An 18897-nucleotide genomic window follows, 5' to 3' on the forward strand; every position below is an offset into this window, starting at 1 on the left:
GGGCATTTGGTGTTCGAGATCTGATTAGATATTTTAGACTGTTTTGCCTTGTGGCTGGAAGATTTGATGATCATATAAAGTCATTGGAGATAGGTTTTGTTGCATTAATTCCTGAATTTATTCCATTGCTGTTAAAGTGCAATGCGTTCTGCTCTCATCTTCTTTCTCTTCATTGCACTAAGGGATTTTATGTGTCAGTTTAGGAACATGGTTGTCTTGAGATGAATGAGTATTGAATGCTTTCAAGAGCTGAGTCACTTCTGTTATTTAGTTGGAAGGCAGTATCTCTGAGAGCGGAGTTAAGTGAATAGATGTTGAGTCGTCTCCACATTAGTTGACTTAGGACACACTTATTTTTGTATTTCTATTTGCTAGGAGCTTTTGAGTGAAAAAGATGAGATGGGAATCTCTCTTGGTGATGTGTATGCATCTTTTACCGTGATCACACAATTCAAGATGTAGACAGCATCCAAGGTGTGGCGGTCTGTGTTGTCCCAATAATAAGCTGAGTGAGGTTAACAGCCTCCATCTTTGTTATGATAGTTCTTGACTGTAGAGTAGAAAGTTGGCCAATCCAGATACAAAAGTCGAGATTCTTTAGATATTAAAATATGTTGTCTGAAAGGGTAGTCAAAAAGTTCAGTGTTCAGCAGTGGTCTGTAGGTCATCAAAAATGAGAAAATCAGAGCATCCGAAAAAGTGATCCAGAATCTTTCATAACCATGTCTTGAAGGGAAGGCAATTTCCTTATAATGATTCTTTGAAAATTATGGCAACGACTTGTCCGGTTTAGATATCCAGGATTGGCTCATACAACAGTGGTAGCCTCCTAGCCAGGGTTTGCTAATACTATTCTGGTTTTGAGTGTTTTTAAGGACAATCGCATGATAAATGGAAAAAATGTAAATGGGAAATGAGAGTTGAAGCAATTTCAGAGTCTATGCATCATTGCCACACAGTTCTGTAAATTCACATTGGTCTGGTGGGGGTCTGTTTGGTCAGTGAAATGTGAAGCCACTGCCTTTGGAGAGAACTAATGTGGATAGGAGAGTGGGAGTGTAGCTGGTCCGCTTCCGTGCTTCATTGGCTTGATTGTGCTCTGCAGCAACAATTCAACTGTCTCTTAAGTATATAGCAAATACTTGACAATAAAAAAATAAATCTAAAAATATCATTATTCTTGAAGTTATATTGAACAGAATAGACCTAGAGTTAAGATTATTCTCTGCCATTTCTTCCTACAGGGAGGGGACTCTGAAAGTTGGGGACCGGATCTTAAGCGTGGATGGCATCCCTCTTCACAACGTAACTCACTCTGATTCCTTGAACATCCTCCGGCAGTGCTGTCAGGAAGGGCTGTTCCAGATAGAATATGATGTCACACTTATGGGTAAGAAAAAACAATCTACATGAATTGTTTCTAAGTAATGTGCAGTATGTCTTTCATGCATGCATTAAAGATGTGAAAGGCAATTACCCAGCAGAAGAAACACCCCTGATCGTGCAACGGATAATCCTGCCGTACTTTAACACGTGTGACATTATAATGTCACTTGGAAAAACTGGAGCAGTTGAAAGATTCATGTAACAGGTTTCAAACTGTATGGACAGCTTGCCTACAGGAGAATGTGTGAGGATGTTTGTCTGCCAGCTTTCCAATGTGTTGTGTGATAGTGACGTCTCTTTGCATACCGCACGGCAGAGATGGTGAGGTATGTTCCCACCGCCGGAGAAGTATGGAGTGATAAAGGTGTGTCTGCTGCAAGAGCTGGGTATAGTGTGATTGAGGATTCCTAAAAGAGATTGGTTGCCTGAGTTGCCTGTGTGCAAGTGGCTGAGCGTCTTTTAGTAGTTTGAGTCTTTCTGAAAATGTGGTCAGCTGCCAAGCATAATAAATGGTGCAGGCCTCCAGCTCTATTCATTGAAGGGAATGCCTGTGGACAACAAGAGATGGGGCTTATGGAGCTCTTGGCATGACAGTCTCTCCTATGAGCTGGGCAAAACTCTACCAACCCAAGCACTGGGCAGACTAGCATTAGACTGACCCGAGCATCTGGTGGACCAGTTTCATAGAGCATTCCTGGTCCATATCAATCTCAATAACTCAATATGATGGGGAGCCAACAAGAGCCCACATTCCTGAGATCCCAGACTAGGAAATTTCAGACAAAACAGGGCTGGTGGTCATTATAGGGTTAACAGGCTGAGGGTGATGTTGAACAAATTAGATGGGGCGTCACTCCTGCCCAGGTGGATTGGGGGATCTTATGCCTGCTATCAATGGACTTTATGCACCTCCATCCTTACACAAACACTTCTACCAGGAGCATCATAAATGTTGCTCCTTTGTTGACAAGTGATCACATATACATATTCCACACAACAAAAATTCAATAATAAACTAATTTCAGACACCTTTGCTTCAATGAAGATTCTAGGATATTTTAGTATCACAAACTCAACACAGAGGGGGCGTGCCATGTTAAAACCGAACAGTTTTCAGTGTACAACTTGTAGGAACTTGAAGTCTGTGCCAATAGTAGCATCTTCTAGACACCAAGCTGGCCTCCTATCTTAAAATATTGTCCACCTAAGCAAGCCCACAATTATTCTTTATTCTTGTCACTTTTCTACAATTTTCTTTTCCTGGTTCGGACTCTTCATACTTATTTTGTCTTCCCAGATTTATTCATAGCCTTACTTCACATTAATTTTGTTCACCTTTCTAAGTCTAGAGTTTCAGTAACATATTCAAATACACCAAAGCTGCAGAATGCTGCTAAATGGAGGAACTAACCAGGTTCATTAAAGTGTTCTAAGTTGTAGTAAAATGGATTCTGAGTGAAGATACAGGGCAAGCGAATTCCACTTGAATGTGGCCGCAGCAGAACAGGCTTGGTCGTCGTCCATAGTTCATATTGTAAGATGTAGGTTTCACAGACCTTTTCCTAGATGTGGGTCCCGGGCTCACTGTACCACTGGAATCAAGCTATCCTGGCTGATTAAGGCTGAAAACCCGAAACCGGTCCTAGGATGCTTGTTTCCGGTCCAGGGAGGACCTGGCTTGGCAGTTCGGGCTGGACTGTTCCCATGAGGCACAGGGTCAAGACTGATTTGCATAAGGCCAGGTCTAAACTGGGGTGGCATGGTGAGCAAAAGAATGATGGATTTAACCCAGATCTCTTAACTGGGGATGAATGTTTTCATTTGTTCAGCATTCCGTCCATCAATTGTGTCTTTTGCTTTCTCTCCCGAAGTGCGCTGGGTATGCCCAGACGTGGGTCCCATGCTCACTGTGCCACTGGAATCAAGCTATCCTGACTGATGAGGGCTAAAAGCCCGAAAACGGTCCTAGAATGGTTGTTTCCTGTCCAGGGAGGAACTGGCTTGGCAGTTCGGGCTGGACTGTTCCCATGAGGCACAGGGTTAAGACTGATTTGCATATGGCCAGGTCTAAACTAGGGTGGCATGGTGAGCAAAATAATGCTGGATTTAACCCAGATCTCTTGACTGGGGGTAAATGTTTCGATTTTTTTCAGCATTTCGTCCATTAATTGTGTGTCTCATGAGATGGAAGGTACCATTTAAAATGGTGCAGAAGAGGTGGCCTAACCAGAGAATAAATTGCTTTATGAACCAGAGTGAACAATTTAAAAAAGAGGTCCTCCTTCATTAGAAGCCAGTGTAAAGAAGCTAAAACAGGAGGAATGTGGCTCCTACAATTTACGCCTCTTGCTAGTCTGGGAAGCCACGGTCAGATAGACGCAGTTACAATAATCTAGACATGAGGATACAAAATCATTTAGGATTTGAATCTTCTGAACAGGTCTGAAAAAGCAAAGCAACTCCTAAAATTCTCTGTCAAAAAAAGGAAACATTTAACCACCACTGAAACCTTATTCAAGTTAGTATGGAATCAATATTTACTTTCAAGTTCTTCACAACTTTCACTTGAGGATGAACTGAGCCCATTAAAGTGGGCCAAAAGGGAAGTAAAGGAGATCTGGGAGTTTATGAGAGCATAAAATCTCTTTCTTGCTCCCATTATGTGTAGGAGGATGTTTGCTTATCCAGCACTGAACCTTAAAAAGAACCTGCAGTTGAGGGTTGCCTTAAAGTTTAGCAAGCATCCGTGTATCTGTGTACAAAAAAGAAATGAAATCCAAATGACTTAATTAAATGGGCTAAAGGATTAACATAGTGATTAATTAGCATCTGGCTTAAAATGGAGCTATTGGGACACCCAACAAGGACTGAGTCGTTTTTGAAGACTTTAAAGAATCCTGAGACACCTGAAGGGCCTCTTAGATGGAAAGGTTGGCAAACCAGAGTAAAGCCTATGCAGTTATGCAAGAGAACAGAACGAAATGAACCAGATGATTGACCGTATCAAAAGGTATAAAATCCAGATTGGTCGACACAGTAGGAACGCAGGCATCAGCAGCATATCATAAATCATTAAGAACTGAGACATAAATTAGTTGTGTATTGTAGTGTGCATGAAATCCCATCTGAGAGGAATGTAGTTGGGTATAAAGTTCAAAAGCTGTTTGTAAATGACTTCCTCCTTTAGCTTACTGAGGAAAGGAAATTCAGAAATGGGTCCATAGGTGGACCGTTTTTTTGGGTTCATAATAGGTTTTATTAATGATGGCCCTTTTTAGACTATATAGGATACAGCTTTTACAGAGGGAGGAATAAATGATGCTTTTGGCCCAGGTGATATTTTACAGAAGATAATCGTTGAACAGAGGAGCTGTGACCGGGTCCTAAGGAGAGGCAGAGGGTGCGTTATTGGCTAAGTGGCTTGTCATCTAATGGGGGAGTGGGAGGGGACACAGAGTGGCATGTTTAGAAAATGGAATAGAAAGATCTATAGATGGCTGAAGAGGGGATCCACAGAAAACTGAATGTCCTCGATATTCTTTACAGAAACAAATCGTAATAGAGTTTCAATGTGTGTTCTTTAACCTCATCCGTGCGGCGCATTTTCCCGCTGTGCGCTGAACTTTTAAAAATCCCGTGGTTCATGACGAGCTCAGCTCGTCATGAGCGTACGAGAGGTGTACTTCATGACTAGCTGTGCTCGTCATCAGCGTCGAAGGGGTTAACAGCCTTCTCCTGAGAGGATTACCCATGGATAATGTTAATAATAGAAAATATAGAACAATTCCTATCACAATATCTGCTACAGACAATCACAGATTGCCATTTAATGCGGGTATTTAGTCCCTACAAACAGGGTCTCATCCTTGGTACTTCTGGCTTATTCCCCTTGAATAGACTAGTAAAACTGAGGTGTTTGAATGTTGAGCAGTTAGTTAGGTTGAAACTGTGGATATAACACTGTTTGTGAATAATATTCAATGATTAAACTATATTGAGATACACTGTCCATGAGACAAGGCACCCTAAATGAGTTTTTTATGTTTATAATAGGTGTTTTGTTAAGATATAATGTTCCTCAAAAACAATTCAAACAATTGACTTATTAGTCGAGATGAAATTGGTGGCCCTGAAGAAGTAATTGATTATGGCAAAAAAGTTTTGAATAATCATCCCTTTCATTTTGAAAGAAAGAGCATCAACTTGTATACCTTTGGAACAATTTGAATTCTTTTCAATTGAAATCGTTTGACCTCAACAATCTTCAGGGTGAGACACTTTTGTTTGAGGTCACCTTAGGGATAAATGTAGCCCTTTCCACTCGTCTTGTGATTAATTTGGCAACTTGTACTTGGGCACTGTTGTCAATATAGATTGTTTTCAATCTGAGGATTCTGCATGTTGAGAAATAGGCCCGGAGTGAATAGCCTGGCTGGATCAGATGACTAATAGTACAGCAGCACACAATCCTTGTTCATTAAAAGAGAAAGGAAGCTGTAAGAAAGTGTTAATTGTGTGTTGCAAAGGAGAAACTTTAATTTTTGGTTCAAGCAGGGGTGGCACAATTTGTCCAGTCCTTTCCCAGTCATTTATTGAACTGGGTGAAGTGAAAAACTGCATTGTTTGGCAGGAAAGGGTTTACTGTTCTAGGCAAAACCTGCTATTAATTTTCCTGCACTTGATTTTAAAAGCACATAATTAAGCTATTGTTCATAGCGAAGGCAAATTAGCTGTTCTGGTAATGTTACAGCATAGATGCTAATTTACATCACAATTACAGTTTAGAACCTGCCTTTTGTAATTTTCCTAAGTTTGCTAAATTGAAGATTTCAGCAGGGCTGAATGTCACTCAGCAATTATCAATTTGAAACTTCCTGCACTACACGGTAACACTGAGGAATGAACAGAAGACTACAGAATGAAGTCCAAAGTGAGTTGACCCGTGTTTCCATTTGAATTAAAATATTAGCTTTCCTAGTATTGATAGCATGGATCGAATACCTGAACTTTGGAGTACAACATAAGGTCTAAACTGAGACTGCAACAAGCAAACATTTAAATAGAACAGAGCTATATTAAGGAATTAACTGGATGGCGTGATCACCAAAGTAAAGTTTCTATGATAAAGTGGTGAATCAGAATAACGAATGATATAGTCCCAAAAAAGCTAAGAAACAGACTCCTCCATGAAACCAGGAAAGAGGAGAGAAAAGTACTGTGTAGAAAGTCGTGAGCGATAAATCTTTATCATCTGATTTAATATAAGCTGATCTTGCTTTTCTCCAGAAAGGAAGACTTCTTGATCTAGCTGTGAGTAGATAAGGCTGCATTTTAAAATTGCTTTGATAAATGCATATCAAGTCCAAGGACTGTAATTTGTCAGTAACTTACTCCTCCCACATACAGTATGAGGCAGCCATCCTCTGCAGCCAAATCAATCTGGGATTCAACCTTTTCTTGGTTTTCAACTACAGGGGTTTAATTCCCTCTAGAGCGTAGCTCATAAGGTGAGCCACACAATTTGTGCCACATAAAATTGTTTCCTAGGGCTGACCAGTGTTCCTATCTACATGTTTTCATTTTGGAAAGATTAATTGTTACAAATTGTAGATCAAATTCTAAATATTTTGCAATGGTGACATGTTTCGCTTCCGCAGTCCTTTGTTGCACTAGGCCTACAAAAGGAAAGGGAAAAAGTACTCTAGCAATGCATATTTGTGGCAATCGATCAAATTCACTCAGACTGGTGATGGACTAGGTTGTGTTATCTAGTGCCATAAGCTTATTAGTTTCTTAGATAGGTTATTTGACACGTTACGTGGAATCCATATTCCTAGCTCTTTGGTCATCCCTTGCTTTATACCATAACGGACTTCTCCTGTTCAACTCCTCTATTTAGCTAGGGATTTCCTTGCAGTGTTGAATCTAAAGATCACCTTTCCGATCAAGGGAAGGATGCTGAGATGGTTTTTCTTCACACTGTAAGTATTCTTTCTTTATCTTGGCTGCTGCCCATGCATGGTCTTGGGTCTTAGGTATCCCAGAATCCACTTTTTGCTTCGATTTTCTAAGGCTGTTATCAGCATCCCCTTGAGATGTCTTTATCCTTTTACTCCTTTAAGATTGGCTCTTCTTTAATTGTCCGTTCCAGCCGCCAACTATTCTTCATCATGTCTACATCACAGAAGCTTTGGACAGCGATACATGGTTCTCGTCGGCAAGTCCGATCCGTGTAAACGTCTGTCTGAGAGAGCTGTTTTGGCACACCCAGCATTTGTAAAGCGCACAGATACCTCCAATGGAGGTGTCCCAGCGCTGGGTGCCGTCGATTAAGCAAGTTATTGCCCAGAGTCACATGGTGCTGGGCTAACCTGCCGCCGGAGATCGAACCGTGAACCCTGTGGTCTGGACTCGGGCACCTAGGTGCTGCGCCACAGATGAGGGTACAGCCCTCATCTGATCCGCCTGATCTGTTTGATCTGGGCTGGTTGTTGGCATTTTCATCTTGTGGAGATCAAAGGTTACTAGAGACATCAGATTTGCAGGGGAACCCCAAGCATTGCTATGTATATCTTTCAGGTGACATGGGCCTTACAGATACTTAAGCTACCGATGGGGAGATCTTACAGCGCCTTAGTAACTGGTTCTGTTGCTGAAGCACCCACACAGCCTTAATTGTTTTCATCCTAAATTAAAGGGACATTAGTAGATTGCTCTTGGATCTCATGCTCACAATGAATCTCTCCTTCGGGCGCTTACCTGGAGCATGCTTCCTAGTTAACAAGGAAGGCAAGGCCAGATATAGCTTGGGTTCCTCTATCAACCTCAAATAGACTAGAACCTGTTTTTTTTAGGGTTACTGTAAAGCTTGTAGCACACAGAAGAAAATAATGGCGTGAAAATTGGGAACGAGGATTCTTGGCCGGCTGCTTATTTTATTTCAGCCTCCTACAATGAGCTTAGACGTCTAAACCATCCTCTCACATCTCACTCTAGTCGCATTTTTTGTTATTTACCATTCTGGTGTTTACCCGCATGCCCACCTTCCTCCAAAGACAAGGGTTGTTACTCTTCCCATGAGCAGTCTCCATCCCTCTGAAGTGTTTTGCGGGGAGGGATCTTTAAATCAAGGACAGAGTCCTGTTTACATGGTGAGCAGGACACAGAGTACCTCTAGGTCTCTTGCAGCCATGAAAGCTGTCGCGATCACCTGTCTCGGGGCTTTATTGCATGCAGGAAACTTGAAAGAGCTGAGCCAGAGGCAGGAAAGGGATATATAGTGAAGTACATTGTTTTGCCATGGATCACATAATTTGATCAAGTGGGAAAGCTGGTATTTGATCCCAGTTATTTTGACTTCATAACTCCAGCTCTTTAGGTGCACTGTCAACAATCTTTACCTTTTTGCCTTCAAACCATTGCTTTTCAAGTGTGTTAATCTAGTTAGTTTAATGGAAGCAAAGCTAGACTGCAGCACCCAGAATGCAATAGGCTATCACACAAGACCCGGACTGGAAGCAAGGTCTACAATAACCTGGAAGGATGTAGTTGCCCTAAGTCTAGGTTTACTAGTTGCACATTGTGCTATTCACCTCTGAATGGTTGCGTCCTTCTCTCTTCTGCTTAATGTGAAAGGTCGGTGCTTAGTATTCAATTATATCATGAATTGGATTTAGTACAGGGAGTTCAATTGAACACTTAACAAAACTTAAATCAAACAGACCCTATATAGATGTTTGAAGCCATAGGATCCAAGTGTGTGTTTCCGTTTGATTTTCAATTTCTGTAGAAACCTTCCACTGTGACGGAATTTGTCTGTCTGGAGCCGTGCTGCACTTGGGTGTCGCCTTGAAGTTTTGTCACATAAAGGAGTGTTTGATGTCCAGTTACTCTTGAAACCAAATAGAAAATTTCACTTTAAATTTGCATTTGATCAGATTTTCTCTTATAAAATTGCATTGGGGAAAGAGAGGATCTGGTCCTGTGTTGCTGGATGAGCGGTCTTTGTCCTCCTCGGGCTACGTGGTACCAGAGCCAAGCCAGAGGCAAACATTTGGTTCAGGCCACTTCGAGCTATGCTTTGCTCACCCACTTCTTCGCCTGACCACTTCTGATCATCATCTTCGGCTCGCCTATCTCCATTGATGAGCTAAAATAAAAATACCAGCTTCCTCATGTGGAAGACTAAATAAAGCAAACTATCCCAGTTGTCAAAAGGAAATGGCGCGCCTGTTTGTGGATCTAGACAACTGTTAAGTTCGAAATGGATTTGTTGTCCTTCTCTGTAGGGAGGACCACTTTTACTTGACCTACTACCCTCTGCAGTTGAAAACCTACCATTACTAGGGCTTGTTAGCATGTAAGCCCTCTTTTATGTTCACAGCTCTTAAAGAAACAGCAACAGATTTGCTTATATTTACAGAATTAGTGTCTGGTCATCGTGCAGCGTTGGAAACTCCTGTGGGATTTAAGCATTTACATTTGCACATACATGGTATATATGAAAATAATATTTTAGGCCGTATTTTGTTTTGAAAATTCTCATTTGTGGAGTGTAAGTACATTTGTCTGCTGTAGTTTATCTAAGTTTTATTTCCAGTCTTTAATTATGTTTACCTTGTTTTACACCAGCTCACAAATACATTTGATAATTGACTCGTTAATTGGAATAACATGTTAGGTAATGCCTTTTGGAGGTGTGTGAGACAGGCTGAATGTCACTAAAGGTGTTGTTTCATGGTTATGATATGAAAACTTTATATTCCTGTGACTTGGTTATTCAGATCGCCAATTGAGAGAAGAGAGGTTAGTTGTTGGTTTGATCCTATTTTGAGTTGCCCTGAATAGAGGCAAGGATGTAGAATGAGAAACAAACACAAGTACAGACAGGGAGACGGGTACAGATATAAATATAGATAGTCGGGCATAGACAGAGCACAGCCAAGTCAGGCAGGTAGTACCAAGACGCTGGCACATTAATACACACACACAATTATAGAAATACCTAAGGTTCAGACAGTTCAGATAACTATATATAGTTTGAAGGGACTTGGCATCAGGCTCTCAAAGATACACAGGTATGTTGGCATTGCGGAATCGCCAAGGAAACTCTTGAACATTTAATATAGCCTTATAGCTCACTGTAGAGGGCTATACTGACTATTAAAGGCCCTCTCCAGCGGTGAGGGCCTTAACAAGGGAGAGGGGCTTTAATAGCTGGTATAGCCCACTACCAAGGGCTATAAGGCTATTAGAATATTCTGCCACTAGAGGGTAGAATGTTCTAACAAAAAAAAACAAAGCCTTTTGGAAGCGTGAGGGCATTGGAATCCCCTCAGGTTCCCTGAAGCCTTTGTTCACAGCCAGAGCTGTGAACGAAGAAACATTGGAATGTTGGAGCTCCGGGCTTATACCAGCCATTATAAGCCCGGAGCACTCCATTGTTTTCATTGGAGCTCCCAACATTTCAATGTTCTAATATGCATTTGCCTGAGGCTGTTGCCTATTATTATTATTATTATTATTATTATGTTTCTTATATAGCGCCAGAATCGACCCCCGAAGGGGTATCTCCGCGCTTGCCTTGGGAACCTGTCCTGGCTTTTCCCTGTGAGATAGCCCCTAACGGGCACCCCCAAGGTGAAAGCCAGGCATCCCGCCGCGGGGGGCTGTTGTGGAGATTAAGCAAGCTTAATGCCCAGAGTTGCAGAGTGTGAACCCATGATTAGAGCAGGCACCGAAGCGAGAATTATCGAGTCCGTGGACATTTGAGCTCAAGACCCTGCCGCGTCGGGAATTGAACCCTGGTCCCGGGTCTGACCTCTGCTTCAGGGTCTGCCTGCTCTAACCAGTGAGCCACACTTCTACACGGAGGTCATATTTACGCCCCATGTTTAATAGTGCCGAAATAAGAACAACTACAGAGGCTATACGTTATTGTTTTAGGCTCACAGGGGAAAGTGCAATTAGAAGGATGGTTCCGTTTTTAGAACATGCCTGTAAAACATTAAGCGACTAGATGATTGTATTATTGGATGTGTATATAGATGCAAATACAGATTTCACGATCTATGTATGTTGTCTTTTATAGGATACCACACATGGAAAATGTGATTTCCTTTTTTTTTTGTTCTATTTTTTATGCTTGCTTATTCTCTATTTATTGTAATCAAATGGTTAATGCAATAAATTATTTAACTACACACATAAAGACAGCACTGAGACACTGGTGCAAAGAGACAGACACTTGTAGATGCTGACACTCTAATTCATAAATAAAGAGGCTCTTTAGGCGGGAACAGGACTATCGGACTTTATTGTAGACTTAATCCAAGGCTCTCAATGAAACGTCTCAACAACATTTTAAAGTTATCAACCTTGTAGATTTAATCCCAATATAGTTTCATTACAGAAAGGAAAAATAGTTAGTAAATTAAGAAAATTAGCAAGCAGACTGATGCAAGCTCTGTCTTTCAAAGAGCTGAGTGCAGAGGAATAATTTTCAAAGCAAAGGTTTCTGTCAAAAAATTAAATCTCAGTAAAGGTCTTGAAGCCCAAGGTCTGTTAGCAAAAAGTATATCTCACACCCAAATAGCAGGTTGGTTTTTATTGTTTCAGAAATAGAAGGCACACATTTCATTACGCATCACGTGGAAGGGGTGGAACAGAAATGTTTCGATTATTAGAATCGATATATTAGTGTGCAAGGCATCTCCAGAAACTCCTACTTCCAAATGCATCCTATTGATTAAAGCAGTAGAGATCAAATGAGGAATATGAAGTCCTGTTTGTGAAGTACAGGCATACAATCGCTTGTGTAACTAAAAGGGAGCTTTGCTGAGCAGCCTTGGAAAACCTGGAACCGAGCAGCCTGCCTCCCTTCATAGGCAGGAACATATATTAAGCAACTTAATTGCAGAGGGACCTTGGCTGAGGCGTATATTTTGATGTTTTGAAATGGAGGAGGGCCAATGCATATAGAAAGCTCCTTAGCAAAAAATAAACACACTTTTCTTCGATAAACGTGAATGGTTTTCAGTGCAGCAGACTGAGGCCTAGTCATCCTAGCTAACATACATGAAGTAATCCTAATTTTCTAGTAAATAAACTCTTTTACATGGATCAAACTAAGCCATCGGCTTAAAGAGCCAAAGACCGAAACACAACAACAAAGAGACAATCCAGTGTCATTGAGGTACTGAGGGACTGCAACAGAGACACACAGAGGACCTCAAGGCGCAGGCAGAGAGAGAGAGACAGAATGAGAGAGGTTGACATCAAGTCAATGAGACAGATGAGACAAACGCAGATGGTAGTGAAGCATGGAGACCTACATCAATGACACAGAGAAAGACAGATGTTACTGGGAAACTGACAGAGGCACATGCCAAAACAGACTCCAAGGGAGACAGTACTGAGACTCCTGCAGAGAGAGACCGAGACAGATGAGGCGGACTCTGAGATGCCTAGACTGAGGCACAAAACCGTGACACTGGCACAGAAAGACTAGACAGACTACATCAAGACCCATGCAGAGAGAGAGAGAGAACCCTGGAGCAGAGACAGACGACACAGACACACGCGCAGAGAGACCGGTGACGCAGGTGCAGCCAGAGACAAGCATGCAACACTGGGACTGGGAGACGAAAAGACAACATCCAAACGCAGACCCAGGGAATCCGACATTGGGAGACAACAAGGTACCAATAAAGAGAGACACTGAGACCCAGAAAAACAGAAGCCTGTCCAGAAAGACAAACCCTGGCAAATCCAACGAAAGACACAGACTTGGATGGAGAAAAGAGACGAAGACTCGGAGGAGCGGGCACAGGTGAAGAGAGGACGACTGAGACAACACCATTACAGAAGAAGATAGACGGAGACAAAGACATGACCAAGACTGAGACAGACAGAGACGCGGAAAAGAGTGAGGCAGGCACTGACAGAAATGAAGAAACAACCAAATACAAAATAAAGAATGACTGGGAGAGGCAGGCAAAGACAAACAGAAGCTGGGACAGCGAAAGAAGGTGAGACCAGCTCTGTTTTGGACCGGTGCCTGATGAGAAGTAATCTATTCAAATGGGACCCATTTGAGAGCCAGTTCTTGGAGTCTTTAGAGCTCTAAAACATCTCGCCTATCAACATGAAGCAGTCACTGATAACTCATGGAAAAGCCATACCTATGTCTGGGTCGGTGGAGCAGGGAACAGGGTGTTTGAGATGGTGCCGTCACTTTGCTTTTTATGCAGCAATTGAATCATCCAGAAAAGTTATTTTGGTCCACATTGTTTGGTGCGGTCTGCTGTCTAAAGCAGACTTTCGCTTTCTTTGACTGGGCCTTCCATTATTCTCGTCCCATCCCACTCTTCTGCCACAAACCCCGTTGCCTTGGAATGACCCAAGCTCTGTAGGGGTGCTCATCTCTCATAATAGAATAATGTGCAAGAGCTGTGAAGTTTACAACCCTGTTCTTTCTTCAGGGATAGGTTTTATCTCCTGTAACCCAAGTACAAAAAGTCAGCTACAATGTACAAAAGCTATTCATGCCAGAGGACACTATAATTTCATTGGTATGTCCTCACTTATATTGTTGGCACTAAAAAACCTATGTTGGCAAAGCCATTAGGCCTCAGCTTTTAAATTCAGACCTATTGGCTTTGCCAGTGATAGTTAACAGCGGGCATGCGAATGATGCACAGAGGCATGCACTCGTGCCCTTTCATCTTGAAAAGGGCATACCGTTAAAGAAAACCTGTTCCAAGAAAGCCACAAATGTGCACGTGCACTTCGTCCAGTCCAGTCCATTATCTGACCCAGGGTGGTGTGGAGTGCAAAAAACGATGGATTTAGGCCCAGATCCTTGTACTGGGGTGAATGTAAGACATTGATCTACATTCTGTCCATCAAATTGTTTTTTGTAATTTTCTCGTCAAAAGAAAGAGGACATATGCTTTTGAAGGAGAGATTGCACACCCGCGACACCCCAAAATATTAGAGCAAATGTTAAGGGGCCATTGAAACCCGGTCCTTATAGGACAGCGAACTTATGTCTTTCGTGACGACAGAGGTGCAACCCCGCAAGAAAGGAAGGCACTGCCCCTGGAAATGTCTATAGAACAGGCTTAGCCCAATGGTGGTCGGGGGAGGGGGGGGGGGGGCTAGAATACAGAAGACCACACTGTCTAGCCCAATGGTGGCGCGGGGGGGGGGGGGGGGGGGGGGCTAGAATACAGAAGACCACACTGTCAGGCTAGTTGCGTTCTTAACTTTTATCGCATTTGAGAGAGAAGTATTCTCTACACAGATGCCCGTTTACTGTTTCAACATCATTTGTTAAAGATATTTTCAATTATTTATATGAATGGTTTGCGTTTCTCTTCTGTGCAGAGGGTCTCATTTGATATTCATGGCACAGACCGTGTGGGAGTGAAGAGCCCTGCGATTTATATTTGCCTCTTGAAAATCATCTGTATTGTACATGCTCTGTGCCAGCTCGCAGCACTTGGCAGGAATGTACCAATGTGGGCCTTTCCTGGGGGTATTTTTAGCTGGTGATTGAGAAGCGATACACTTTGGAAGCGGCTGGTATTTAAGGAACGCGCTGCTGGTGCTAAGAATACATCCCCGCCCCCAGGGAGAGGAGGGCCTCTTTATTTGAACTGTAAACTGTTCGTAATCTGAAGGACAACAGGTGTGAAATGTGCTCTCGCGAGACTTACAAAGAATGTTTGATTAGTGGCCAAATAACTGTAGAGTAAATTCATCAGGAATTGGTGCAAAAGGGCCTTTATTATATGGAGAACTGTGAATTTGCGAGCGCGGGTGAATGATTAAGTTTATAAGTGGATATTTTTTTAATTGAACAAAGTTTCCTATTTAACAGGAAAATGTGGGATGGGAGGAATTCGAATGGGGAGCTTGTATGCACCAGGGAAACCGCTGCACATGTTGAAAAATGCTACACCACAGTATAAAATGCACCTGTCCGATGGAAACCTTAGAATGGTACCACCCAGCGTCTGTTGCCTATGACACTTGTCGTAAAGGCTCACTTAGCACATTTCCTGTTTAGTTCGCCATGTTACCACATTTTGGCCTCAAATGTCACTATCTTTGCACCCCAATAGCAGTCTGTGCCTAGTTTCACCACTCGTCTTGCCCTGTCTGCCGTGTCCACTGACGCCCTGTCTGCCGTGCCTACTGGTGCCATGTCCACTGGTGCCCTGCCTGCCATGTCCACTGGTGCCGTGTCCACTGGTGCCCTTTCTGCCATGTCCACTGGTGCCCTGTGTGCCGTGTCCACTGGTGCCCTTTCTGCCATGTCCACTGGTGCCCATCTGCCGTGACCACTGCCTGCCATGTCCACTGGTACCATGACTGCTGTGCCCACTGGTGCCCTGTCTGCCATGTCCAATTGTGACATGTCCACTGTCTGCCATGTCCACTTGTGCCCTATCTGCCGTGCCCACTGTCTGCCGTGCCACTGGTGCCCTGTCTGCCATGCCACTGGTGCCCTGCCTGCCGTGCCCACCCTTGCCATGTCCACTGGTCCGCTGTCTGCCATGCCCACTGCCTGCCATACCCACTGGTACCCTGTCTGCCGTACCCTCGGATGCCCTGTCTGCCGTACCCCCGGATGCCCTGTCTGCCGTACCCCCGGATGCCCTGTCTGCCGTACCCCCGGATGCCCTGTCTGCCGTACCCCCGGATGCCCTGTCTGCCGTACCCCCGGATGCCCTGTCTGCCGTGCCCCGGATGCCCTGTCTGCCGTGCCCCGGATGCCCTGTCTGCCGTGCCCCCGGATGCCCTGTCTGCCGTGCCCAGGGATGCCCTGCCTGCCGTGCCCAGGGATGCCCTGCCTGCCGTGCCCAGGGATGCCCTGCCTGCCGTGCCCAGGGATGCCCTGCCTGCCGTGCCCAGGGATGCCCTGCCTGCCGTGCCCAGGGGTGCCCTGCCTGCCGTGCCCAGGGGTGCCCTGCCTGCCGTGCCCAGGGGTGCCCTGCCTGCCGTGCCCACTGGTGCCCTGCCTGCCGTGCCCACTGGTGCCCTGCCTGACGTGCCCACTGGTGCCCTGCCTGCCATGTAAGCTGGTGCCATGTCCACTGGTGCCCTGTTTGCCGTGGCCACTCTAGTCATGACAACTATTGCCCTATTTACTGTACCCTTTAGCACTCAATCTGTCATGACCCTTCAGCGTGCTGTTTCCGTTCAACTGGCTCCCTTTAGCACCCTGCGTACCATGCACCCCTGGGACTCTCTATTTGCAGTGCCCAGCAGTGCTCTGTACACCAGGCGCAGCAGCGCCCTTTCTGCTATCTTTATGAAAGGCAATGCCCACCTTGCCTGCCAAGTCTCATCTGCATTACCAATATCTTAAATGAATAAACTGCATTTGATAAAGTGCACTTACAGAATGAACCAGTGGCTGGCATTGAGGACTGACCAGCACTCACTGAGTTAATGGGACAGTTGGGTTTGAGTTTCTTTCCTAACATGAGGTAGTTGAACTGTCGAAGGGACAGCGGGAGAAAGTTCCCACTGTCTAGGCAATGGATATGAAAAGGAACGTTTTTGTTTCCCAATCTTTGCTTTGATAATGCCTGGACCTGGGTCAAGCGCGTAGTGGGGGAACCTGGAAGTCTACAAGCGGATTTGGCCTTTATAACGCGGGCAGAGCCACGCCTGCCATTTCCCCACAAGTTCAACCACGCATGCCTTAACCACACATATGCCTGGTTAAGGCATATGTGTGATCGAGATGCTGGGATGGGCGGGCCCAGGTACAGGAAGGATCAGGAGAGGATGCAGTGAGGTAAGTGGGGCTGCTTTTTTTGGGGGGTGGAGGTAGTTTGTAAGGGTTGAGGGTAGTTTTTAGGGCTCAAGGGGGGATCGGGGTAGCTTTTAGGCCTGGGGGGTGGGGGGGGGGGGGGGGGTTGTGGTGGAGTTTACGGGTCGGTAGTGTTTAGGGCTCAAGGTGGGCCGGGATAGTGTTTAGGGCTCAGGGGTGTCAGGGTAGTGTTTAGGGCTCAGGGCGGTTGGGTAGTGTTTAGGGTTTGGGTGGGTCAGGGTAGTGTTTAGGAATTGGGTGGGTCAGGGTAGTGTTTCGGGCTCGGGGTTGGAGTCTGGTTAGTGTTAATGGCTGGCTCATGGCGGTCGAGTTGTGTTAAGGCTCGGGGGGGGGGGGGGAGTAGTTTTTAGGGCTCTGGGTCGGGTTAAGTTTATGGCTCGGGATGTTAGGGTAGTGTTTAGGGCTCAGGATGGGGGGTTGGGGTGTGATCTTTCCCACACATCCCTTTACCAGTCATGCCTTTACCACGAAATTGCTTTGTAAAGGGATGCGTGGTACAGGAATGTGTTGTAAAGACTAATTTGTTGTTTGGCCTGCGTGGTAGAGGCACACATGCTTTAGCCATATGTGTCTCTTTCATACAATCAGGACATTCAGGTGTGATACACTTCTTAAAGTTGAGGCCCACTTTGGGGATCTCTGTGGTTGCAATCGAAATTTTTCAATGTAGTTTTTAGCCACCCGGCTTTTAGGACCCCTGAAGAAGAAGAAGTGGGCAACCCAAGAAACCTGGCAGCCATAGTTTATTATTTGAAGCCCCTGCATCAGATGGTCAGGAAGGCTAAGGCACCAAGAGATGGTGTAGACAATCACTAAATAATGGCTTGGAGGTGGTCTTGAAACTGTAAGTTTGAATAAGGGGATAATTTTTGCATCATCCTAATGGAAAAGCAACAAGATGTGGCCACTAGATTAGCTGTCAAAAATTTGATATTTATCGGATTTAGGTAAATCTGATTCGAAGTCGCCAAATGAAGGATGGGACATTAAATGAGCACCTCCGTCCTCTCTACATTAAGTTAAAGAAATGACCATCATGAAATACGACAGGGCTGAGAAGCAGACACAGAAATTGTCTTGAAGAGGCTTACAATCACCTTTCAAGAAATGGTGAATTGATTGTGAACAGCATTTGTTGGGAATTGAAACCCAAGTCTGTGCATCTGCACCACCAATGGTTTGAGGTACATATTAAAGCAGACTGTCCTCTTGGGGGAACCCCTGAGGCACCCCACCAGCCAGAGTTTTAGAAGATGACTGGAAAGGCCAGGGTTCTGTCCCGACTGCCTGGTATTTAAAAACAATTTATAAGAATGGGATGGGATTATGTGTCAAATGCAGCACTGAGGTTGAGGAGAATCTGTGCAGCTCTTCTCTCAGGTTCAAGATCCACCGAAGGTCACCCACAATACCAAGAATGGCCACTTTGGTGACATGCAGGTGGTGGAAGCTAGCCTGTGATATACCAAGTCGATCTTCGGTTTCTACAAAGGAAGGGTGGTCTCAAATGAATAGAATTCTACTCATCATCAGGCATTTTTTATGATCTTGCACACAGATTTCCCATTGATAACTCAAAAGTATCAGTTATTGAATCCTTCTCTTACTACGTAAATACAACATGGCTAGTACATGTTTGGTGCACCAATGAAGGGACATGT

The 18897-nt window shown here is 44.2% G+C and overlaps 1 protein-coding gene across 3 annotated transcripts in view; it reads left to right on the forward strand.

Annotated features, from left to right (window-relative positions):
- The window catches only part of GRIP2 (glutamate receptor interacting protein 2), a 508408-nt gene that overhangs the window by 355712 nt on the left and 133799 nt on the right, over window positions 1-18897 (forward strand). For all 3 annotated transcript variants that reach the window (XM_086939256.1, XM_086939257.1, XM_086939258.1), the window contains exon 7: window positions 1245-1390. In XM_086939256.1, the coding sequence (XP_086795382.1) occupies window positions 1245-1390 (146 nt within the window). The remainder of the gene's footprint in view (window positions 1-1244; window positions 1391-18897) is intronic.

This window comes from Lissotriton vulgaris, chromosome 9 (genome assembly GCF_964263255.1).
Source record: "Lissotriton vulgaris chromosome 9, aLisVul1.2, whole genome shotgun sequence".
Lineage (NCBI taxonomy): Eukaryota > Metazoa > Chordata > Amphibia > Caudata > Salamandridae > Lissotriton > Lissotriton vulgaris.